Source organism: Lepus europaeus, chromosome 13 (genome assembly GCF_033115175.1).
Source record: "Lepus europaeus isolate LE1 chromosome 13, mLepTim1.pri, whole genome shotgun sequence".
NCBI lineage: Eukaryota > Metazoa > Chordata > Mammalia > Lagomorpha > Leporidae > Lepus > Lepus europaeus.
The window spans coordinates 24,085,158-24,108,667 of NC_084839.1; the positions used below are offsets into that span (position 1 = coordinate 24,085,158).

Sequence of the window (23,510 nt, forward strand, 5' to 3'; positions counted from 1 at the left end):
AAATTCCTGGCTGCTGGCTTCAGCCTGGCCCAGCCCTGGCTGTTGCAAGCATTTGGAAACTGAACCAGCAGATGAAAGATCTTTTTCCACATGTCTGTCTGCCTTTCAAATAAAACATTTGTAAAATTCAAGTCACAAAGGTTTAAAATGAAAACTCTTCCCACTTTGTCCAACCAGGCAATTGGTTTCTTGGTGTGGGTCCAAGACATTTTGTGTACTTCTATACACATATCACTTTTCAGTTAAAATAGCAACTATGCATCCTGTTCTGTACCTTCTTTTAGCTGAGTGCTCTGTGGAGATTGTTCCATTTCTGTACATAAACATTTCTCATTCTTTGTTATGACTGCTTCGTACTGGTTATATGGATGTAGTATATTTGAATTAGTCTCTTAATGGTAATAATGGGTATTTAGGTGGTTTCCAGTCTTTTGCTATTATAAACAGTGCTGCTATAACTAACCTTGTATCTAAGTTACTTCAAACATGGGTAGGAAATTTTCCTAGAAGTCATTGCTGAACCAGTGTAGGTACATTTCTAATCTTAATTTTTTTAAGCAATCTTTTTTTTTTTTTTTTTTTTTTTTTTTTTTTGACAGGCAGAGTGGATAGTGAGAGAGAGAGAGACAGAGAGAAAGGTCTTCCTTTTTGCCGTTGGTTCACCCTCCAATGGCTGCTGCGGCCGGTACATCTCGCTGATCCGAAGCCAGGAGCCAGGTGCTTATCCTGGTCTCCCATGCGAGTGCAGGGCCCAAGCACTTGGGCCATCCTCCACTGCACTCCCGGGCCATAGCAGAGAGCTGGCCTGGAAGAGGGGCAACTGGGATAGAATCTGGCGCCCCAACAGGTACTAGAACCCGGTGTGCAAGCGCCGCAAGGTGGAGGATCAGCCTGTTAAGCCACGGTGCCGCCTTAAGCAATCTTTTAACCCATCTATTTCTCTGCATCTAATCTTTCCTGCTTATCTTACTAAAGCATAAAGTTGACCCTGTTGATTCTTTGCTTAATTTTTTTTAAAGATTTATTTTATTTATTTGAAAGACAATTACAGAGAGAGGTAGAGACCGAGAGAGAGGTTTTCCATCTGCTGGTTTACTCCTCAGATGGCTGCAATGGCCGCAGCTGAGCTGATCCGAAGCCAGGATCCAGGAGCTTCTCCCAGGTCTCCCACGTGGGTGCAGGTGCCCAAGGACTTGGGCCATCTTTAACTGCTTTCCCAGGCCATAGCAGAGAGCTGGATTGGAAGAGGAGCAGCCAGGACTTGAACCAGAGCCCATATGGGATGCTGGCGCTTCAGGCCAGGGCTTTAACCTGCTGTGCCACAGCACCGGCCCCTCTTTGCCTAATTTGATGACTGGTGTGCTCAACGTATAAAATCCATTAGTTCAGAAAGATCTTTTTAAAAAAAGATGTGGGAATTTGGAATAGCAACTAGGATCCCACTTTGGGATGCCTGCTCTCTTCTCAGATACCTGTTTTGTTTTTTTACAGATTTTTTAAAAAGATTTCTTTTATTTATTTGAAAGGCAGAGTTAGAGAGTTATCTTCCATCTGTTTGTTCACTCCCCAAATGGCTGCAACAGCGAGCGCTGGCCCAGGCCAAAGCCAGGAACCAGGAACTTTCCTGTCTCCCACGTGGTTACAGCGGCCCCAAGGACTGGGCCATCCTCCACTGCTTTCCCAGGCACATTAGCAGGTAGCCGGATCAGAAGTGGAGCAGCCAGGACCCAAATGAGTGCCCACATGGCATGCTGGCATTGCAGGCAGCAGCTTAACCCATTATGCCACAATGCAAGCCCAATATTTATTTTCTTGAAAGGCAGAATGATAGAGCAAGAGGAAGAGACAGAGAGAAGTCTTCCATCTGCTTGTTAACTTCCCAAATGGCTGCAATGGCCAGGGCTGGACCAAAGCCAAGAGCCTAGAATCCCATCTGGGTCTCACAGGTGGGTGGCTCAACTACTTGGACATTGTCTGCCTTCTCAGGTGCATTAGCAGGGAGCTGGATCAGAAGCAGAGCAGCTGGGACTTGAAGCAGCACTCTAATGTGGGATGCTAACGTTGCAGGTGGTGGCTAACCCACTGTGTGGGCCCCAGGGCACCTGGTTTTGAGTTCCAGCTCTGTTCCTGATTCCAGCTTCCTAATGCACACTCTGGGAGGCAGTAGGTGATGGCTCAAGTAGTTCAGTCCCTGCCACCCACATGGAAGACCTGGATTGTGTTCCTGGCCCAGCCCCTGCTGTAGGAGCTGTTGCAGGTGTCTGGGGAAGGAACTAGGAGATGGGAGATCTCTGTCCCTCTGCCTCTCAAATAAATAAATGTATAAAATTTTAATTTTGGAAAGAGAAAACAAACAAAAAAATAATTAACTAATTCATTGTACACCACTGGAAATAACTAGTGACAATTTGGAAGCTGGCCAGTAAAAGGAAAGTATTAAGTATGCCTTTCCAGTGTGAACTGTAGTCCAGAAGAATGGATGAGAATTCTTTCTAGAGGATCAACAGCCAGTGAAAGGATGAGAAAAATCACTGTTTTGCATCTCCCTGTGGAATAAATTCAGGTAACCGCCATCAGTGGATAAAACTACTAAGTCCCTAAAAGGTTTGCGAGGAGCTTTCAAACCCCTGTAGCCACTCATCACGGGAAGTGAAACACCAACCATTGGCTGCCTCCTGACGCGAGGCAACATGAAGCACACAGAACCACTTATTAAGTATCCTTGCCCTGTGCTGATTGAAAACACAAGGCTTAGAGAAATGAGTTCATTGACAGCACAAGTCAGCAGTAAAACCCAGAGGGGGAACATTCTGACCTGTTTTCTCTAAGACAACGTCATGAGAGAAGAGGGAAGGGGAGGCTGCTTTTTAAGAGACCTAACTACCAAGTGTAATACATGAACTTGTTTAGAACCCAAACCAACCAACTGTAAAAAGCCACTTCTGGCTGGCGCTGTGGCATAGCAGGTAAAGCTGCTGCCTGCAGTGCCAGCATCCCTTATGGGTGCTGGTTCAAGTCCCAGCTGCTCTACTTCTGATCCAGCTCTCTGCTGTGGCCTGGGGAAGCAGTGGAGGATGGCCCAAGTGCTTCTGGAGACCTAGAAGAAGCACCTGGCACCTCACTTCTGGCTCCAGATTGGCTCAGTTCTGGCCTTTGCAGCCATTTGGGGAGTGAATCAGCAGATGGAAGATCTCTCTACCTCTGCCTCTTTATATCTCTACCTTTCAAATAAATAAATAAACCTAAAAAAAAAAAAAAGCCATTTCTGAGACAATGAAGAAAATCTGATTATGGACTAGGTAATACTAAGAAAGCATGATCTAATAACTGTGATATTATGAAAAATGTACATATTTTTCAAGACACATTGAAATTTGTAGGAGTGAAATGATGCAGTACCTGGTATCTACTGTAACTCCAGCAAGGAAAATCAAAGAGAGAGGGGCCACTCCCTGTTGATGGTCTGGGACAAGCAGTGAAAGATGGCCCAAGTGTTTGGGCCCCTGCCACCTACATGGGCAACCTGGGCAAAGCTCCTGGCTTGGCTCAGCCCTCAGCCCTTACATTGTGGCCATTTGGGGAGTGAACCAGTAGATGGAAGATTCTCTGACTCTCTCTCCCCTGACTCTGTAACTCAAAAAAAAAAAAAGCACACGTGGTGCATCTTGATAACTGCTACATTTGTGATGAGGATTCCTGTATAGTTCACTTTGTGTTGCTTCAAAATTTCCAGTATGATGCACATACACCCACAAAACACTCAGGAGGAGACTCCTGGTGTAGTGGTTAAGATACCCCTATCCTACATTGGAGTGCCTGGGTTCAACTCTTGGCTGTGGCTCCTGACTCCAGCTATTGCTAATGCAGAACCCAGGAGGCAGCACTGGCTCAAGTGACTGGGTTCCAGCATGCACCAGGTTCCCAGCTTTGGCTACTGCTGCCTCCACTGTTAAGGGTATCTGAGAAGTGAACCAGCAGATAGGAACTCTCTCAAAAAAGTTTTATAAAGTGACTTTTGGGGCTGGTGCTGATGTAGTGGGTAAAGCTGCTGCCTGCAAGATAGGTATCCCACATGGGTGCCAGTTTGAGTCCCAGCTGCTCCACTTCCAATCCAGCTCCCTGCTAATGCACCTGGGAAAGTAGCAACAGATGGCCCAAGTGCTTGGGCCTCTGCACTGAGGTGGGAGACCACAGGAACCTCCTGGCTCCTGGTTTTGGAGCAGCCCAGCTCTGGCTGTTGCAATTAAGTATCCTTGCCCTGTGCTGATTGAAAATACAAGGCTTAGAGAAATGAGTTCATTGACAGCACAAGTCAGCAGTAAAACCCAGAGGGGGAACATTCTGACCTGTTTTCTCTAAGACAATGTCATGAGAGAAGAGGGAAGGGGAGGCTGCTTTTTAAGAGACCTAACTATTTCAACCATTTGAGGAGTGAACCAGCAGATAGATCTCTCTGCTTCTGCCTCTCTGTAACTCTGTATTTCAAATAAAATAATAAAAAGAAAAAATTTTTAAAGTGACTTTCCCTTTTAAAGCTAAACAGCGGGGCTGGCGCCGTGGCTCACTTGGTTAATCCTCCTCCTGCAGCGCCGGCATCCCATATGGGCACCAGGTTCTAGTCCCAGTTGCTTCTCTTCTAGTCCAGCTCTCTGCTGTGGCCCGGGAAGGCAGTGGAGGATGGCCCTAGTGCTTGGGCCCCTGCACCCGCATGGGAGACCAGGAGAAGCACCTGGCTCTTGTCTTCAGATCGGCATAGCTCCGGCCATAGCGGCCATTTGGGGTGTGAACCAACAAAGAAGACCTTTCTCTCTCTCTCTCTCTCTCTCACTGTCTAACTCTATCTGTTAAAAAAAAAAAAAGGTAAACAGCGGTGAGACTCACAGTCTGACCACAGCCTACCTTTGCAGCCTTATCTGAACATTAAGCCTCAGATCCAGCCTCACTGCATTTGCCATTTGGAAACTGGTCACTCACTTTTTTAATAACCTTTTTTGAAGATTTATTTTATTTTGTTTAGTTGAAAGAGTTATACAGAGAGGTAGAGCCATGGAGAGAGATCTTCCATCCGCTGGTTTACTTCCCAAATGACTACAACGGCCAGAACTGAGCTGATCTGAAGCTAGGAGCCAGGAGCTTCTTCTGGGTCTCCTATGTGGGTGCAGGAGTCCAAGGACTTGGGCCATCTTACACTGCTTTCCCAGGCCACAGCAGAGAGCTGGATTGGAAGAGGAGCAGCCAGGACTTGAACCAGAGCCCATATGGGATGCCAGCACTGCAGGCCGGAGCTTTAACCCACTGTGCTGTGGGGAACCGCAGGCTGGCCACCTGTGAGAACCTCCTCATCTGCATAGCTTGCAGCAATCGGTCGACCACAAGGCCCACGAAAACAGCCAGGTGAAACAGATGAAACAGAATGGACTCTGCATAAACAACTCGGAGGAACCCGGTGAAACAGATGAAGCTGAGGCAGGACGGACTCTGCATAAACAACTAGGAAGAATCAGGTGAAACAGATGAACTTTCGACCTGAGACTATATGCATCCTTTCATCTGATTGGACGATACCAGTGTGAACTGCACGGGAAGAGAGCTGCTATTGGCTGTGGAGCGGATGCACCAAGGGACTTGGGGTATAAAGGGACATTGGGAATTGGGCTTGGAGCCCCTCCTTCTCTTTTCTTTTCTCTCCCTCACTCTTTCCTTCTGCCCCCACAAGTAAAAGTTCCTTGAGAACCGAGAAACAGTGATCATGTCGTGATTGCGTTGGACCCTTGCTGGCGAGGGTCCGACACTGTGCCACAGCGCCAGCCCCTGGCCACTCACTTTTAAGGCACCATCTCTGTACTAGAGCGGTTTCCTCTGCTGACCTGCCTTTCTGTTCTTTTCCAACAGGGAAACTACTTATCTTTCAAGGACTGGGTCAGATATTACCAGTGAAGTCTTCACCAACCGTTCTAGACCCGGGGACATCCTTCTCGGTTACTTCCAATGAATACTGTTCATCCTACTCAAAGAACTTATCTCATACTGGAGACAAAGCTTGCCTGTCTTCCTACTTTACGTTAAGTGCTCCCGATGGGCACGCAGTATAAAAGTTAAGGGTACAGTATCTACATACAGACTGCCTATGATTACATCCTGGATCACCTGCTGACTGTGCTACCTTGGGCAATAATCTTGGCCTGTGCCTTAGCTGTGTTGCCTTGGGCAAGTAACTTAACCTTTGTGTACCTTGGGTGAATGACTTAACCTCTCTGTGCCTGAAGTCTCCTTTACTTCAGAGTTGAATAAACTGAAGTGGGCTAGGAATGGCTCAGAACAGTTTCTGACATACAACAGGTGCTCAGTGAAGGCTAACTTACTACTGGGGCCGGTGCTGTGGCACAGTAGGTTCATCCTCCGCCTGCGGTGCTGGCATTCCATATGGGTGCCAGTTCTAGTCCCGGTTACTCCACTTCCAATCCAGCTCTTTGTTGTGGCCTGGGAAAGCAGTGGAAGATGGCCCAAGTGCTTGGGTACCTGTACCCAATGGGAGACCGAGAAGAAGCACCTGGCTCCTGGCTTTAGATCGGCACAGTTCCGGCCATTGCGGCCATTTGGAAAGTGAACCAAAGGAAGGAAGACCTTTCTGTTTCTTCCTCTCACTGTCTGTAACTCTACCTCTCAAATAAATGAATAAAATCTTAAAAAAAAAAAAAAAAAGACTAACTTACTACTAAGCTTAGGACTCTTACGTGTCCTCCCCTTCCTCCCAAGTGTCTGGCATGTGAAAGGCTCAGTAAATCACTGATGATTTGGTTGGTTTTGGTCACCCTACTGAACCTCACTTTTGCCCCAAAGCACTAGCATGGATCTAGTCACCTGACAGAGTCTCGTGAGGCTTTGAGGCTGGTGGCGGTGATAAGAGGGGTTGGGGAGGGGCGGGTGTTGTGGTGCAGCGGATTAAGCCACTGCTTGGGATGCCCACATCCCATACTGGAGTTCCTGGTTGAATCCCGGCTACTCTGCTTCCCATTCACCTTGCTGTAATGTACCGAGGAGGCAGCAAAGGGTGGCCCAATGTTTGCGCCCCTCCTCCCTGCTCTGTGGGAGACCTGGGTGGAGCTCCTGGCTCCTGGCTTTGGACTGAATGGACATCTGGCAAGTGAACCAGATGACCATATTTATTTCAAAGAAAGAAATAAATCTTAAAAAAAAAAAAAAAAAAAAAAGAGCGAGTGAGTTAGGAGGTCTGGACTCCTTCCTTACGTGGTGGAGACAGTAAGATACAAAGGCCGGAGAGTTGCTTAGGAAGAGGGAGCATGTCCTTTATTGACCCGGCTTCCCCGTCACTGGTCACTGCTCTTGACTCGTAGGACAACAGGAACAGAACTACAAGGGATCATCCCCAGCTCTGTGATCACCAGATCCACGAGCTCGGGCGGCGTGACATCATAGACGAGATTCAGCAACCGGAGGGAGGGGTAGCTCTGCCAGTTCGCCAGGGCTACGTGATCCCCCCGTTCGCACTGCAGGTCGTCAGGGTCATCTGTAACGGGAGGCACCCATCACATCCTTTTAGAAAAGCAGCACTTTAACCTCCCCTCTCCCTCTCCAACTTTCTCAGGTTCCTGAAAGCTTCTCCCTGCCCCACCTTACCTAGCTCATTAGAGACAAAGGCATCAGTCTGCACACGCTCACAGAACTTGTATGTTTCACAACAGACCAGCACTGGCACATTGTGGGCTCGAGCCACCAGGGCCAGCTGTGCTGTCCCCACCCGCGACATCACAGATCCATTGGCCAGGAGTGCGTGAGCTCCCAAGAGCACCTTAGAAACCTGTTTGTTTTGGAGAATGAAGAAAAGGAAGGGGAAACAAGTCATGCTGTATCATAGCAGAGGAAGTCCCCACTTCTGCCCTGGAGAGCAGTGAGAAGACAAGTAATACACCTTAATGATGGCTCTCCTTGGAAAACCCCTGACCACGGACTCCCAGCCTCCCACTAACTGTAAGTGACTTTTGCCCTGTCCCCTCGGGGTGGTTAGTAACACAGTACGGGGTTCTTGTGGTAGTGACACTGTGCTGCAGCCTGCACAGTAAACAGAAACAGGGCTATACAAGTCTAATATTTCTTTCTTTTTTTTTTGACAGGCAGAGTGGATAGTGAGAGAGAGAGACAGAGAGAAAGGTCTTCCTTTGCCGTTGGCTCACCCTCCAATGGCTGCCGCGGCTGGCGCGCTGTGGCCGGCGCAACGCGCTGATCCGATGGCAGGAGCCAGGTGCCTATCCTGGTCTCCCATGGGGTGCAGGGCCCAAGCACTTGGGCCATCCTCCACTGCACTCCCTGGCCACAGCAGAGAGCTGGCCTGGAAGAGGGGCAACCGGGACAGAATCCGGTGCCCCGACCGGGACTAGAACCCGGTGTGCCGGCGCCGCAAGGCAGAGGATTAGCCTAGTGAGCCACAGCGCCGGCACAAGTCTAATATTTCTGAATAACTGGTACCTTAGGGAGGTAGAGTTATCTGTACGTTACTAGGCCTCTTTGTCTCTAACGTTGGAGTCTGCTTCCTCTGTCCTCACCTCTGGGAGCACGTAAGAGGCTGCAGGAATCAGCAGGTAGGAGGCAGGGACCCCTGCACGGACCAGAAAGCGTAGCATGTGCCTTCCCTCCAGCCGGGGCCGGCTGTCCACCACCACCACCCGAAACTTGCGGCCCTCGGACCACGCCTCCTGAAGGATCCGTGACACGAGAGATGAGCTAGAGGGAAGGGAGAGAGGGACACAGCTGGAATGTCACTGACCGATGACCCGCTCACCGCCCCCGCACACCATCCCACCCCCGCTGTCTCACGGCGTCTGAGCCATACCAGCCGTACACCAGGATCACGTCCCCGTTACTGATCTTCTGGGAAGCAAAGCGCAGAATTGCCTGAGCGGCGAGCACGATCTTCTCCTGCACGTACCGATCAGCTGCTGCTTGAAGTTCCGCCTTGGCCTAAAGGGAGCGGGTGAGACGCTGAGGGAACAAGAGACGGACACACGGCTTCCCTGGGAGATCATGCTGGATGCAGAATGGGGACCCAAACAGGCTCCAAAGGGAGCACAAGGGGCAAGAGTCAGGTCACCCAAGCACTTCCTTAACCCATGGGCCCAGGCAGAACGGCTTATGTGGGTCTCCCTAGGAGTGCGCAACGTGTTTTCTGACTCCAGCCCCGGGCGTATGCCTTTCTCCTTCCTCATAACTCATCACCTCCTCTTCCCGCTTGGTGCTGCTCACTCCAGTGATCTCCTTGTTAAGGAACTTGATGGCATTGTACATGCTTGCCGACAGGGGGCGGCACTGAGTCAGGAAGCTACAACGACAATACCACAGGGCTTCTGAAAGTTCATGGAAAATGGGAATTAAAGATGAGGTTTATTTTGGTGCCAAAACGTTTTGAAAGCCATGCATCCCATTTTCCACATACTTTCTGAAGACTTCTCACGTGCATCGGTTTCAAAAGGCTTTAGCACCAAAATAAGCTGATGGTGTCCACAGACTTTATGAAGCACCCTTATGCCTTACAGACAACATAAAAGACTTTCACACTTTTTTTAAAGAGACCGGGCAAACGAAAGGAGAGTGACAGAGCAAGAGGCGTACAAGAAAAGGACTAGGGGAGAGGGGGCGGCCCCGGAGCGCTTGTCCTTACCTGATGTAGGGTTTGAGTTTATTCACCAGATCCCTGGAGAGCTCCTCATTGGGAGGCGTCGTGTAATCCTGAATCACCTACAGAGTGCACAAGGGGATCAGCAGAGCGCCCCCTAGAGGAGCTCTCTGAAAGGAAGGCCAGGGACCAGCTTCTGAGGGTAGAACCATCCCCTTTGCCCCAGAGATCACCCTGGGTGAGAGAAGGCAGGGCGGTGTTAGGTGTTAGGGAGGGTGTGGCTGGGATACAAAGGAGAGAAGGACAAGGCCTACCTGCTGCAAGGCCCGGAGTAGGGCAATACACCGGGCGTTGGAGCCACTGATCAGGCCCTGGGAGTACTGCAAGCCGAGTCGCACCATGGCTGGGTGGATCACAGAGGATGGGATGCTGATGGGATGGCGGAGTCACAGACTTTGCCAGGGGCTTGAGCACCTACTGCCCACGGGCCCCCGGGGAAAAGGAACGCCCTTCACCGGCACAGACTTCCCCGTGCCCTCTTGGGTTTTCGCCTTGAGTTCAGACTTCTTCCCACAGACCCCATCTCGAATCCCCAGACATGATCAATTCAGGGTAACTAAAATCCTCCGGACCTAACAGAGAAAGGGTTCACAGGCTCCTACCTCATGTACTGTGTCAGAGAGTTCTGTCTGCTGTACTGGGGGAGGTGGGAGAAGAGACTGACTTTGGATCCATAATCCTTCCGCGTAAGATCCTTGACAAAACAGGACAGACCAGTGGCACACAGTTTTAAACTTACGGGACGAGGCTGGAACGGAGGTGAACAGTGAGCCTTCTTTGACCCAAATACCCATCCTTCTCCCAGGTTCCACTGTGCCCCAAGCTCCTTGCCTCCCTCTGCCAGGGCTGGGGAAGGGCCATGAGGACATCTGTAACGTCATTCACAGGCCACACAAAAGGATCCACTTAGAAATGAGCCTGCTTTAGATCTGCTGAATTTCAGGTCCCGAGTGCAGCTGCCTTGGCAGGGCCGGGCCACGACTTCACTGGCCTTACACGGCCCAGGCGCTTTCTGGCCCTGCACCAAACCCACTTCCTACCTGCTGCCGCTCTGACTTTTTGACAGGCCTTCTCAGCAGTGTGGGGTCATTAGCCTGGGTGTGCTCGGTGAGACGCTTCCCTCCTAAAACATAACGACCGTGCTTTCAAGACAGCGCAGGTTTTGAAACATGTCATTTGTCCTTACAGCATACTAGGGCACCAAAAAAAACAGGACGGGGGTGGAGGAGAAGGCAGGGGAGAACAGGAAGAAACAGGCGTCAGAACGGGGTTGGGGGGGAAACTTTGAACTCTGGGTTCCAAGGTGAGAATGGGAGCAGAGAGCTGTTTTACGATGAGGACCAGTGAGCTGGCACAGAACCGGGAGTAAATGGGTCTCTGAATGGAACAGAAGATACCTGCGGGGGCTTCTCCAGCCGTGCTGGGGGAGGCCTGTGGGGGTGGCCCTCCTTGCTCCCCTTTCCTGGCCTGCTTCAGGGCCCGCTCAGCCTCCTGCTTGGCTCGCCGCTCAGCGCGCAGCTCAGCCTTGCTCCGGCCAGCTGGAACTTTCTCACCAGGAGTGCTGGACTGACTGCCAGGTCCTGGCGCTTCTCTGGCTGGGCCTATTCAAGGTACAAGGAAGAGGTGACCCAGCCCAGGCAAGGGGGACCTGCACCCTGGCCAAAGCTTCTCTCCCTGTTTATCTACACCTTTTCGCTTTCCACCTTGCCCAAACTAGTTGTCTCCTCTCCTCCTCCTTTCTCCCTGCACAACCCCAGACCAGGCTCCACACCCCAGTCCTTAAAAAAAAAAAAAAAAAAGACGCGGCACCTGGACACTGGGCTGCCGACACCGCAGAGGGAGTGACCGCGTCTGTCCCCTTTTCCTCTTTCCGTTTCTTCTTTTGCTGTTTCTTTTCCTTCCGAAGCTGCAGCTTCTCTTCTTGGGTCATCTCCTTCCCCCCTGCCTGGGACAAACACAGGACGCTGTGAACACAGTGAAGCCACACTACGGATGCGTACCGAATTCCCACCAGGCCAAGTCCCCGAGCCTCCCGAACTGCCCCAAATTCCCTGCTACAAGCTTCCGCGCCACAGGGATCAGCGCTCCCCCAGAGGGGCTAGGGGTCGAAGGCACTCTGTGAAATCTCCTGTCGCGACTTGGAAGCAAACCGGAACGGACCCGACCCGGCTTCCAGAGCGGCGTGGGAGGACCGGCTCACTCACCCCGGGCCGAGCACAAAGCTCCGCCTTCATGCTGGATCCCGAGTCTGCATCAGAAAACAGGGCACACAGTGAGCCGGAGAGGCTCCGGGAGGGCTGGGGGGCACTGGTCCTCGGCGCCGCCGGCTGCCGGGTTGGCATGACCACGGCTCCGCCGCCGCGCGCCGGCCAGCCGGGGACCCGCGTGGGGACGCACTGCGCGGCGGGATCAAAGCCAAGGCGCGGGGGAGGGACAGAGGCGGGGTCACCCACCCTCCCGCGGGCACCCGCCGCCGGGGCGCGGAGCGGGGCTGCGTCCCAGACCGGGGAGACCAGAGTCGCGCGTGTGGCGCCGGAACGGAACCAGAGGGCCCAAAGCAGCTCCAGGCCCCGCGCCACCCGCCCGGGGCCGGTCGGCCCGCGACCCTGCTGGGGCTCCCGGCCCTTCACTCACCCTCGCGAACGGCCACGGCCACAGCAGCCATCGTTCTGCGCCCTAGGTTCCGGCCGCCGGATCAGAGGGCCGTCCCAGGGCCTGGCTCGGCGGTCGCCGGGACTACAGCGCCACCTGGGCCGGAGGCCGGAGGCCGAGACGCCGACACCCGCCGCGCACAGCCCCGGGCGGACTACAACTTCCGTCGGGCACTGGGTCCCCGCCCCGGACTACGGGTCGCGACGAGGGCCACTTCGGTTTGGGCGCTCAGTCCGGAAAGCCTCCTCCTGCCCTGTGGACTACAGTTCCCGGCATGCCAGGGGCGCGGCTCCCATAGAGCCGACGTCCAACCGCCTTCCCACCTCCGGTCTCAAGCGCCCAAAATGGCGAGTGAGGCGGCGGGGACGCGCTGAGTGGCGGAGGCGAGCGTGCAGAGCCGCTGCGGGCCTCACAGTCTGGAGCCCAGCCGGGCCCTGCCGCTGGGAACATGCACTTTTCCATTCCTGAAACCGAGTCCCGCAGCGGGGACAGCGGCGGCTCCGCCTACGTGGTGAGGAGCGGCCGGAGCCGGGCCGGGCAGGGGCGGGGATAACGGGCCCGAGCCCTCTCCGGGCGGCTTCGCAGGCCTGGCCGCCGCCCGCAGGGCCTGGTCTTGAGCCACTGACCCCCGACGGCCTCGCTGGGAGCCTGTCGCGTGGGTCAGACTCGTACACAGGTCGTCCCAGCACCTGCAGGTCTTTCGTTCGGCCGATCGCCTCCCCCAGCTAGGCCGCGGCTTCTGTGGTGGGCACCGCTGGCCCCTTGGGGAGGGAGATTGCTGCACAAGGGGCCTAGTGTGCGCCTTTCTGGTGCTTCTGCGTTGGGACCTGGTCCCGGGAGGAAGCAGACTGACCAGCCCTCGGGAGAATCTCGGCGCATTACTCAGACTGAGCTGTGCCAAGCAACTTCCGGCCAGGGTTCTGGACGACGACCCTAAAAGAGCTCGCCTGCTTTTGTGTCCTCAGGCCTATAACATTCACGTGAATGGAGTCCTGCACTGTCGGGTGCGCTACAGCCAGCTCCTGGGGCTGCACGAGCAGGTGGGACCAGCACCCCTGCCTTGAAACAGCTTCGAGCCCTTTCCTGCATACGAGCACCAGTATCTCCCTTTCCCCTTCATCGTGTCTGCCCATTCGCTGCAGTCGTTAGTCCCTGCCACAGGGGAAGGTGGGGGACTTTATCTGACCTCTGACATTCCCGGGAAGCTCCCCAAGAGGCCTACTGTCTGGCACAGCGACTCCCCCTTGCTCTCCTCGCAGCCTGCTCCTGGCTTCTCTGCCCCTCTTTCAGCCTTTACCCTTGCATGGAGACACCGAGCCCTCCCACCCGACCGCCTGCGTGCGTGCCTTCTGCCACCTGAGCTGCAGCTCCAGATTTTCTCCCCTGCTTTTACAAACCATTCACCGATTTCCTTGTGCGTTCCTTGGCTCATGTCAGCGGGTGGGGGGTGCTCCAGTTATCCTCACGTACTTGTAATGTGATGTCTCTGTGCCTTCCTCACCAGGCTGCGAACTCTGTACTTAACTCAGTAGAGAGTCTCGGATCCACTGATGATAGTTCGTTGTGCAACTCTGAGCAGGTTACCCAATTACTTTAGGCCTCAGGTTCTGCAGCTGCACATTGGATTCCTGGGTCTGCAAAGGCCTTTTCAGGGCTCAGATATTTTGTAAACGTGCCTAGCTAGCGCTTAACTATGTGTGCACTTCAGTTTTCCTGTAAAGCCCTTTGCTTCCAGTGAGGGTTGTTCCAGTGAACAGTGTTGCTAGATAAGCAGGGGCTTCTTAGGTCCTGGCCCCATGCAGACCCTCTCCATCATGTGGAGGGGCTGACTTCGTCACAGGAAGCTAACAACGCCTATGTAGGACAGCCCCCTGGAGACGCTACCCCCGCCAAAGGGACTGCTTCCCGGGTGACAGGGTAGATAGGGGAGCAGGGACCCAGGGACGGGAATGGGAGCCCAAGAGAACATTGTTGAGTCTCCATCGCCTCTTCTCATTTCCTATGTTTATGCGAAGGGTTTATCTCTTTCTCTAAATAGCTTCGGAAGGAGTATGGGGCCAATGTGCTTCCTGCATTCCCCCCAAAGAAGCTTTTCTCTCTGACACCTGCTGAGGTAGAACAGAGGAGAGAGCAGTTAGAGAAGTACATGCAAGCTGGTGAGTGCTTGGAGGGCACTGCGGACGGAGGACTGTGGGGAAGGTCCGACGTTCGTTTCCAAATCTGGGCAACTGCTAACTTGATCTGTTATTTAATTAGCCAAGTAAATAGTCTGCAAGGACGTGAAACTCTGTATACTGGCAAAGCAGTTTGGGTACTAACATCTCCGAGAAATACCTAAAGCTAGACTTTAAGCAACTTAGATTGGTGGGGAGAACTTAATCTGTATCTGATGTGCTTTAGATTAACATCATTGTTATTTCCCTAGTTCTGTAGACTGGACTCAACTAGATGGCAGCCAAGGGTGGGGCAGGTGAAGAATTTATGCAAACAGTGAGTGAGGTGAGGCCAGCTGGGGATGTGGCAGGCCACCATCAGCCCAGGAAAGGGGGTCGGGGGGCACCTACTAAGAGGAGGACTGGGGGAGCCAGGCATGCTTCCTGAGGTAGGAGAACGTCGCTCTCTTGTTCCACAGTTCGACAGGACCCTTTGCTTGGGAGCAGTGAGACCTTCAATAGTTTCTTACGTCGGGCACAACAGGTAAGGCTTTGGATGGGATCAAGGTTTAAGGGAAGGGCTTTGTGGGAGAATGATGTGGCTACAAGAGGACCATCCTGGCAGGTTGGTTTTTTTTTTTTTTGGAATGACATTTCTGCTTTACCAATGAAGTCAAGGAAGCCCTAGCCTGTGTTTAAGTGGCTGAGGACAAAGACACCAGAGGGCTCTGAACATAAGAGTCGGGGATGGGGTCACGGTTGGGCTCTGGGCGAGGGTTAACAAGGCAGTGCCTGCCACGCCCACGGATGCTCGCGACAGGAGACACAACAGGTCCCCACGGAGGAGGTCTCCTTGGAAGTGCTGCTCAGCAACGGGCAGAAGGTTCTGGTCAACGTGCTAACTTCCGATCAGACCGAGGATGTCCTAGAGGTGAGGTGCTTGTTTGGCGCTGCCCTCGTCCCCTTACACCCCAGGGTCTCAGGTTTGGAGGTGATTAGGGCCATCCAACATGGTAACCCATCCTTCCCGTCCCTGTCCCCAGGCTGTGGCTGCAAAGCTAGATCTTCCAGATGACTTGATTGGATACTTTAGTCTCTTCCTAGTTCGAGAAAAAGAGGATGGAGCCATTTCCTGTGAGTCTCTCTGTCCTCTGCAGCTTCCTGTGCTTCTGGCAGCAGGGAGCTTGCCTCCCTGTTCCCCTGCCCCAAATGGAGCATTTCCTCAAGTTGCTGCTTTCTTGAGCCCCATGACATTTCCCTTTTAACCCACAGTTGTACGGAAGTTACAAGAGTTCGAGCTGCCTTACGTGTCTGTTACCAGTCTTCGGAGTCAAGAGTATAAGATTGTGCTAAGGAAGAGGTCAGGGCTGGACCTGGGGGAGGGGGCGGGGGAGGGTACTGGATTGGGTTATGGGGCCACAAACGGAGACAGAATAATCTGGACAAGGGAGTAGTGCTGGCTGTTTCTACCAGGCCTCCCACAATGTGACCATTAGCCCCTGATAGCCCCAGTTTCCCATCCTACCTCTTGCTTTACCCCAGCTCAGCCCATTACCCCTCTCCACCCCTTGGCCTCACAGTTATTGGGACTCTGCCTATGACGACGATGTCATGGAGAACCGGGTTGGCCTGAACCTGCTTTATGCTCAGGTGAGCTTGGAGCTGCCTCAGAACCCCTCCCCTAAAAATGAGTCTGGTGTCCCACTCTCTCATGAAAACTCCCGTCCTTGGCTAGTTGATGAGGAAGTTCTAGAAAACTGTTAGGGCTTGTGACACAACTTCTCTTCCCACTTTACAAGCAGATAAGGTCCAGGACTCTTTGCAGAGAAGTGTGGGGCTAAAGTCAGGCTGTACAGAAAGAACTGTGGACGCCTTCCTGAGACGGCTGACTGGGAGCCCCCCCCCCCCCCCACTTGTCTCTGCTGTAGACAGTGTCAGATATTGAACGTGGGTGGATCCTGGTCACCAAGGAGCAGCACCGCCAGCTCAAGTCTCTGCAAGAGAAGGTCTCCAAGAAGGAGGTGAGCTCTGCCGCGGTCCGCCGCTAAGGGGCTCGCTGCCTCTGGACTGCTCTGCTCCCTCTCCTGACCTGCCACACACGGTGACTCTTTTCCAGTTCCTACGGCTGGCCCAGACCCTCAGGCACTACGGCTATCTGCGCTTCGACGCCTGTGTGGCTGACTTCCCCGAGAAGGACTGCCCCGTGGTGGTGAGCGCAGGCAACAGTGAGCTCAGCCTCCAGCTCCGCCTGCCTGGCCAGCAACTCCGAGAAGGCTCCTTCCGGGTCACCCGCATGCGGTGCTGGCGGGTCACCTCCTCTGTGAGTTGGGGTAGGAAGGGGCGGCCTTCGGGAATGGAGGCTAGGCAAGCCTTGAGCTTCAGAAATGGGCCGCAGCGGGTCAGAAGGCAGGCAAGTTGGTCAGAAGGAACCCAGCCGGCTGACCTCCCTTCCTCCTCTAGGTGCCACTGCCCAGTGGAGGCACGAGCAGCCCTGGCCGGGGCCGGGGTGAGGTACGCCTGGAACTGGCTTTCGAATACCTCATGAGCAAGGATCGGCTACAGTGGGTCACCATCACCAGCCCCCAGGTGTGAGCCCACCCTCAGACCTCCTCTGGAGCCACTTAGATACCCAAATCTAGGGCTTCCAGGCCTCCATGTGAGTGGAAGCCCACGTGGGGGGGCCTGGGCGCAGGATGACCACGGTGGTCAGGCTGAGCTCTCGTCTTGCCCTCAGGCCATCATGATGAGCATCTGCTTACAGTCCATGGTAGACGAGCTGATGGTGAAGAAATCCGGCGGCAGCATCCGAAAGGTAAGTAGAGCAAGCCCGGGCTAAGTGTGGCCACGCAGCTGCACCGTGTGCTCTCCCTCCTCTTCGTCCCAGGTTGTGGCTGGAGCAGGGAAGCCACTGGGCTTCTAAAGGGAGAGCTGCCCTCAGTCAGCACCTTCTGTCTCTGTCCCCAGATGCTCCGCCGGCGGGTGGGGGGCACACTGAGACGCTCAGACAGCCAGCAAGCAGTGAAGTCCCCGCCACTGCTGGTAAGTGCCAGCCTTGGATAGTATGCTGGCTCCCAGCCTTGCCTGCCCTCCCCTAGCCTGACACCTCTGCCTTCTTCTCCCCTCCCCAGGAGTCCCCCGATGCCAGCCGGGAGTCCATGATCAAACTCTCAGTGAGTGACAGGCTTGGTGAGGTTGGTGTGTGCAGGGGATGCGCAGGCTCCAGCCCTCTGAATCCCACCCCTGCCTCTGTTACAGAGCAAGCTGAGTGCCGTGAGCTTGCGGGGGATTGGCAGTCCCAGCACAGACGCCAGTGCCGGTGATGTCCACGGCAATTTCGCCTTCGAGGGCATTGGAGATGAGGATCTGTAATCTCCACTGCTTCGATGTCTGCCTCTCCCCCAGAGGAATTTAGAGAAACTTGCCCTGTGCCTGTATCCCCCAAGCTTGGGGGAAGGGGGTCCTTTTCCTTCCCCCTTCTCACTTTCCTTTTCTTTTGGCCAGGGGCCTCCTTACCCCCTGGGCTGGCTGCACAAAGGACTGCCCCCTCTTTACACAGCTGGCCCTCGATGCCAAATTAGCATTTAGTATTTTGCACAAAGTCCAAGAGACCATGGCTGCCTGCCTTGGGGAGGAACCACAGCTCTCCCTGGGCTGCTTCTGGCTTCCCAGGGCCATGGGCCAAGGGCATGGGCAAAAGTCTGTGTATGGTCTGGCCCAGTTCCCCGTCATTAAACTCAGCCTGATTGCTGCCTACCTCTGGTTCCCTCTCACTGCCCCTGCTTCCCCACCCCCCACAGCAAGGTCTACTGTGTTAAGGGTGATGCCAAACTGTTCTTGCCATTGCCAATTCAGCATAGACATGGCTTTGTTAGTGTTTCCTTTATTATAAAGCACTGAAATAAGTTAAATAAACAGGTGGGAGGCTGGGCAGTCCCCCAGCATTCATCCACAGCCCCTGGGAGCAGTGGCGGTGAATACAAGGCCCTCTCACTGAGCTCATGAAGCGCATGAGTCAAGGCAAGGCCCCCTGGTCCATATGAGCCCCCGCCCATGGGTTTTGGGCAGGTCCATACAGTGCCTAGGTTAGTCTGTGTGGAGCCCCTGGCCAGCGGGGGAGGAAGGAGAAGGTGACTTCTGGTCCATCTGTATATAAAACGTACAGGAGATTCAGGGCTCACTGCAGGGCCCTGAGGAAGTAGGCCCTGGTTCAGGGTGAGTCTGTGTGGAGAGCATGGCTACCAGCGGCACCCAGGGCTGGTGGACCCCGAGAGCTCAAAACAGAGGGTGGGCTGTGAGGTGGGGCCCAGCTCTCAGAGGCAGAGAGGCCAGGCCCTCCTGGCCCCCCGTGGCCGTGCACCTTCTGGTGGCGCTTGTAATTGTCCCAGTGGCCTGTGGTATAGGCGCAGGTGGCACAGCGGAAGGGCTTCTCGCCTGTGTGCCGCAGCATGTGGCGTTTGAGGTTCATGCTCTGGTTGCAGCTGTAGTTGCAAAGGCTACACCGAAAAGGTTTGTCACCAGAGTGGATGCGACCGTGACGCTTGAGGTTGGCCAGGTTGCCACAGGCATAGGGGCAGAGGGGACACTTGTAGGGCTTCTCTCCCGTGTGGACGCGCTGATGCCGTTTCAGGTTATCCAGGTGAGCAGAGGCATAAGGACAGCGGGCGCAGCGGAAAGGCTTCTCGCCACTGTGTGTCTTCATGTGCCGGGCCAGGTGGTTGGGATAGTGAGTGGCAAAGGGACAGAGGCTACAGGCAAAGCCTTTGTCACTGGGGCCCTGGGGCCCCCCACTGGCACCCCCTCCATCCTCTCCTCGCATGCAGCGCCCACACATGGCAGCTCCCAGCCGACTACCCTCACCCTCCTCCAGCTCTTGTCCACAGCCCCGGCAGGTCCAAGGAAACAGCAGCTCTGGCAGTGGTTCTGATCCAGTCCCACACAGGCCCTCCCCTTCACTGCGCAGCTGCCCACAGTCTGGCAGGAAACTGGCACCACCTGGTGGCACATGAAGGCTCAAATCTGGAAGGAGCAAAGCATCTGTGGGGACAAGAAGACATGGGCTAAGAATCCAAGTCTCCTTGGGGCCATCCACCCACGTCCCAGGACCTTTGGTCCCTGGCTTTTTACCTTCAGGTCGCCGGGGCACTGCCCCCTCCTGCTCTGTGGGACTGGGAGGCCGTGTTGGTCGTGGAGCACAGCAGCGGAAGCCACAGGTCGGGCAGGGAGGAGTGGGGGGCCCTGCGTGGGTGCGCTGATGCCGCCTCAGGTTGCCCAGGCTGCTGCAGGCAAAGGGGCAGTGGGGACAGCGGTAGGGCTTCTCGCCAGTGTGGGTGCGGGTATGTCGTGTCAGGTTGACGAGCTGGGCTGAGGCGTAGGGGCAGCGGCCACAGCGGAACGGCTTCTCCCCGCTGTGTGTCTGCATGTGCCGCTTCAGGTGGCTCGAGTAGTGGGACACGAAGGCGCAGAGGCGGCATGAGTACAGTAGCCGTGGGGGCAGCGGGGGCCCCCCACCCGGCCCTCCTGCCCCACAACACGGCCCCTCACCTGTCGGCCCCCCACACAGCTGGCAGGCTGGGCCTGGCCTCTCACCCCTGGCCTCCCCTGGACCCCTGGCTGGCTCCTCAACTTCACTCTCGGCACTTAGTGCCCGGCCGCCCCCAGACTCGTCGTCACTCAGCCCGTAGGGCAGCCCAGGCCTGGGCCCCAGAGAGTCTCCTGGTGAGACAGACAGGAGAAGCAAGGTTAGCATGGCGTAGGACCAGGCTGCACACACTCCCTTTCCCACTTGGGGCCCCACCATTCTCTCAGCTTTCCTGATGCCTATGGTTCCCCTGCAGTGACCCCGGAATCGTCTGCCTCAGAGTCTGGACTAACCTAGTGAAGACGGTTAGTTGTACCCAACTCCACTGAATGGAAAAGGATCCATGGCTCACAATGGCCCAAGGACTGAAATGAACCAGTAATGTAATTCTTGAGAAAGTAAAACTACAAATGGCAGGGAGGCCTGAAACCGTTGAGCTCTACATTAGTAATAAACCTCTTTCAGTTTGGGGCTGGTTATAAAATAAACCTGTCCCACGGGCAGGCAAGATGCGGAGGGAAAAGCAATGAAAATAGCACACGTAGTCCCACTTGCTTGCTCTAATAACACGTAGACAGTCCATGACTTTGCTAAGCATCCCAAGTGAGCAGACAGCACAGCGAGTCGGGGTAAGGGTGAAGCCAGGAGCCCAGGATTGTGGGGCACTCTTAAGGAGCTGTGGTGCAGGTGAAGGGAATGACATGAGTCCCCACTTGAGTGACTTAGAGAAGTGGCTTCCTACACTTAAAGTAAACATACACAGGGAACAGACAAGGAAGGGGAACAAGGTTATTAAAAAGGGCATTACTTTTTACCAGTCACTTCGCGGGATTCATCCACCCTCCGGCTCATATCACCTTTGGACCAGGCTCTAGAATTTTACCTCAACAACTGATGAAGCTGATGGAACCATCAGGCAAATGAAGTCCTCTAGCTCAGATCCAACTACAGCAGCCCCAGGCTGTGCAGCAAATGGGGCTGCTGCTCGTGGACACTAAACCCTAACCTGCCTCCTGGAAGGCTGGGGTCCCCAGCAGTCACAAATCTGTAGCCAAGGCCCCCAAACCCACCTTCAGAGTCTCTCTCGAAGCCCATAAGCCGGTCGCTGTTACCATCACCTTCCTCTTCTTCCTCTTCCTCCTCAAACTCCAGATCCTGGCCTAGTAGCAAATCACTCTCCAAGACCAGGGCCCCGGGTCCTTCGTCGAGGGAGTCTTCAGGATCCACTGAAGAGGGGAGAGGGCTTGTGGACTCTCCCTCAGGAGCCGTGCCCAGCACCCGCCCCCGGGGAGCCAGCCCTCGTGCACAGCGCTTCCCGTGGTCGTTGACCCTCTCGGCTTTCCCTTAGCACCACAGTGGGAAGCCCAGATCGCCGCCCCATCCCTCAGAAGTCTCCCTCCACCCTGACCTCAGCCCCACACCCCTGACCCCGGCCCGCCCCTCCCCACACAAGGCCCCTGACCCCTGACCTTTGACCCCCTCGCATTTCACGGGCTGCGGGTGGCTTTGCTTCCTTCGGGGCATCGTGACCGGCTCCAGCCCGAAGCGCCTTCGGCCTGCGGCCGCCCGGCCCCGCCCCTCCCGACTGGCCCCCCCCCCCCCCGCCCGCCCTTCCTCTCAGGGGCCACGGGCCGCCCCCATGCAGCGGCGCGGGCCCCGGGCAGCCCCCGGCCCTGGCCCCGGCACCCAGCTCAGGCCGCTCCCGCCGCCGCCGCCTCTTCCATTCATGGAGCCCCCTACCCCCCCTATGGAGACCAGCTGGTACCTCCGTACTCGCTTCCGCTTCCGCCGCCGCAGAGCCGCACGGGACGCGTAGTCCGCGGGGCGAAGAGCGGCGAGGACGCGCGCGGCGTGACCAGGAAGTGATTGTGACGAGAGGGCGGGCGGGCCAATCCGCGCTCGGAGACGACCTGGGCCGCGAGCCCGGCAAGAAGCCCTGCCCGCGGCTTCAGGTTCGGGGCTGGCCGACCGGCCCGGACCCGGGCCAGAGGAACTAGGAAGTCGTTCCTGATTCCAGGAGCGGCTGAGGAGGAGCTGACGTCAGGCGGCCGCAACTCACTCGGCAGAGTCGCAGTGCCCAGAGCACCCCTGGCCCCTACACACACGAGGGACGGACGGACGGGGAAACACACGCGCGCACACACGCACACACTCGTGTGCAGAGGCTCGCTACATGCTCCCGATGGGGCCAAGTCTCAAGTCTGGGGCCACGGCAGCGGAGAAAGAAGGACACCACGGGCACGATTAGGTTTTGGCCTTTAGTCTGAAAAAGTGTTGATTGAAAGTGTACAACAGAGAGCGGGCGCAAGCGGCTGGGGACCATGGAGCCGCCAATAAAAAAGAATGTCCTTAAATAAAGTGTTCAGAGTAAAAACCAGAACCGCCAGTCCTTCCCTCCAACACAACAGAGCACAGGCACAGAACCGGTGATGAGCCCAAAGGAGCGAGAGGCGGCCGGGAGGACAGCGGAGGCTCCCCGGCGGCCGTGTGGAGGAAGAGCCCTCTTTGGAATGGGCCGAGTACAGCCACCCAGCTCCCCCTGCACACCTCACACCCACTGCTAAGGCTAAAGGAAAAAGACAAAACCCAGTCTCAGGTCCGGAGGGCTCAGAAACAGTCTAGGTGGGCAGGGTCCGCGTGGCTGCTAGTCCCGCTTGGCCTTCTTCTTCTTGTCGCTGCTGCCGTTTTCTTCGGCCCCCTCAGCGGAGAGCACTTCCTCCAGTTTCCGTTTCCCGCTCTCTGGCTGCAGCGCGGCTGTGTTTCGGGGCTTGAAGCAAATGATGATGCAGGTCATGTTGTCACACCCTGTACCATCCCCAGAAGTGTCTGGTGCCAGGCACTGATCCAGCAGCTACAAAAGGCACGGAATAGCTCAGCCACGGGGTCTGAACACCGTCCTGAGAACCCACAGTCTCCCGAGAGAACTGGCCCTGCCAAGACAGGTGGCCGAAGGAGAGGAAAAGGCAACAGGAAAGAGGGAACTTGCTAGTTCATGAGGTACATGGAAGACTCAGGATCCGGGAGAAGGGGGAACTTTTTGGTCAGGGTTTGGTATCTGTCAGTAATTACTGATACTGAGAAGAGAAGGGGACCCTCTCTCCACCCTGGAACTCACCTCCTCCACAATGGATGACAATAACCGAAGTTCCCCATTTTCATCACGTTGGCTGATCTTTGATTGAATAAAGTCTACAACCTCTTGGCTGCTCATCACATTCCTGGGGCCAAAAAGGATAGAATCTTCTTTAGTCCCACCAAGGCAGAGTAGAGATGTGGAGAGAGGCGGTGACCCAGGCCAATGGAAACACCTACAGAAATTCTCCTTGACTCTGCCTTAGGTTTGGCGGTCTTGACTCACCAAGACGTCTGCCTGGGCTCTAATCCTACAACAGCTCTGAGTTCTACAAGAAATAATGCTGCAAAAAAAGGGATTTTAGGG

At 55.0% G+C, this 23,510-nt stretch overlaps 4 protein-coding genes across 9 annotated transcripts in view; 1 reads left to right on the forward strand and 3 right to left on the reverse strand.

Annotated features, from left to right (window-relative positions):
• Window positions 1–7,282: 7,282 nt before the first annotated feature.
• Window positions 7,283–12,432, reverse strand: EIF2B4 (eukaryotic translation initiation factor 2B subunit delta). Of its 4 annotated transcripts, none has more exons than XM_062209151.1 (13): window positions 12,323–12,432; window positions 11,893–11,936; window positions 11,498–11,633; window positions 11,086–11,289; window positions 10,729–10,811; window positions 10,291–10,382; window positions 9,943–10,057; window positions 9,674–9,750; window positions 9,232–9,334; window positions 8,849–8,976; window positions 8,562–8,739; window positions 7,639–7,819; window positions 7,283–7,528 (listed from the first exon to the last, which is right to left on the reverse strand). In XM_062209151.1, exons 1-13 carry the CDS (start codon window positions 12,351–12,353, stop codon window positions 7,329–7,331), a joined length of 1,572 nt encoding a protein of 523 aa, XP_062065135.1. In that variant the 5' UTR covers window positions 12,354–12,432; the 3' UTR covers window positions 7,283–7,328. The 4 variants fall into 4 exon arrangements, with proteins under 4 accessions (XP_062065135.1, XP_062065136.1, XP_062065134.1 ...); XM_062209152.1 differs by having other exon boundaries at window positions 11,498–11,629; window positions 12,323–12,340; XM_062209150.1 differs by lacking the exon at window positions 12,323–12,432 and having other exon boundaries at window positions 11,893–12,050.
• Window positions 12,433–12,581: 149 nt separating this feature from the next.
• SNX17 (sorting nexin 17) lies at window positions 12,582–18,246 on the forward strand. Of its 2 annotated transcripts, XM_062209155.1 has the most exons (15): window positions 12,582–12,851; window positions 13,306–13,380; window positions 14,379–14,496; window positions 14,973–15,037; window positions 15,314–15,424; window positions 15,537–15,627; window positions 15,766–15,853; window positions 16,074–16,143; window positions 16,422–16,514; window positions 16,610–16,813; window positions 16,954–17,079; window positions 17,228–17,305; window positions 17,458–17,532; window positions 17,622–17,663; window positions 17,749–18,246. In XM_062209155.1, the coding sequence occupies exons 1-15, from the start codon at window positions 12,789–12,791 to the stop codon at window positions 17,860–17,862; spliced, it is 1,413 nt and encodes a 470-aa protein (XP_062065139.1). In that variant the 5' UTR covers window positions 12,582–12,788; the 3' UTR covers window positions 17,863–18,246. The 2 variants fall into 2 exon arrangements, with proteins under 2 accessions (XP_062065139.1, XP_062065140.1); XM_062209156.1 differs by lacking the exons at window positions 12,582–12,851; window positions 13,306–13,380 and adding an exon at window positions 13,388–13,507.
• A 74-nt stretch (window positions 18,247–18,320) lies between these two features.
• Window positions 18,321–21,642, reverse strand: ZNF513 (zinc finger protein 513). Its single transcript, XM_062209154.1, has 4 exons — window positions 21,541–21,642; window positions 21,142–21,297; window positions 19,618–20,205; window positions 18,321–19,527 (listed from the first exon to the last, which is right to left on the reverse strand). The coding sequence occupies exons 1-4, from the start codon at window positions 21,593–21,595 to the stop codon at window positions 18,701–18,703; spliced, it is 1,626 nt and encodes a 541-aa protein (XP_062065138.1). The 5' UTR covers window positions 21,596–21,642; the 3' UTR covers window positions 18,321–18,700.
• Window positions 21,643–22,310: 668 nt separating this feature from the next.
• The window catches only part of PPM1G (protein phosphatase, Mg2+/Mn2+ dependent 1G), a 31,441-nt gene continuing 30,241 nt past the window's right edge, over window positions 22,311–23,510 (reverse strand). For both annotated transcript variants that reach the window (XM_062209159.1, XM_062209158.1), the window contains exons 9-10: window positions 23,187–23,289; window positions 22,311–22,922 (exon numbers count right to left, since the gene is read on the reverse strand). In XM_062209159.1, coding sequence (XP_062065143.1) covers window positions 22,716–22,922; window positions 23,187–23,289 — 310 coding nt within the window. In that variant the 3' untranslated portion in view covers window positions 22,311–22,715. The remainder of the gene's footprint in view (window positions 22,923–23,186; window positions 23,290–23,510) is intronic.

Excerpts from the sequence above, each read along its gene's own strand:
- EIF2B4 (XM_062209150.1), bottom strand. The coding sequence starts at position 12,030 with ATGCCAACCCGGCAGCCGGCGGCGCCGAGGACCAGTGCCCCCCAGCCC. Across the intron at positions 10,383-10,728 it reads AAAAGTCAGAGCGGCAGCAG|GATCTTACGCGGAAGGATTA; the intron begins GTAGGAAGTGGG and ends TGTTTTGTCAAG. Across the intron at positions 8,740-8,848 it reads GTGATCCTGGTGTACGGCTG|CTCATCTCTCGTGTCACGGA; the intron begins GTATGGCTCAGA and ends CCTTCCCTCTAG.
- SNX17 (XM_062209155.1), top strand. The coding sequence starts at position 12,789 with ATGCACTTTTCCATTCCTGAAACCGAGTCCCGCAGCGGGGACAGCGGC. Across the intron at positions 12,852-13,305 it reads GCGGCGGCTCCGCCTACGTG|GCCTATAACATTCACGTGAA; the intron begins GTGAGGAGCGGC and ends TTGTGTCCTCAG. Across the intron at positions 14,497-14,972 it reads AGAGAAGTACATGCAAGCTG|TTCGACAGGACCCTTTGCTT; the intron begins GTGAGTGCTTGG and ends CTTGTTCCACAG.
- ZNF513 (XM_062209154.1), bottom strand. The coding sequence starts at position 21,595 with ATGCCCCGAAGGAAGCAAAGCCACCCGCAGCCCGTGAAATGCGAGGGG. Across the intron at positions 21,298-21,540 it reads GAAATGCGAGGGGGTCAAAG|TGGATCCTGAAGACTCCCTC; the intron begins GTCAGGGGTCAG and ends TCCCCTCTTCAG. Across the intron at positions 20,206-21,141 it reads CTTCGAGAGAGACTCTGAAG|GAGACTCTCTGGGGCCCAGG; the intron begins GTGGGTTTGGGG and ends CTGTCTCACCAG.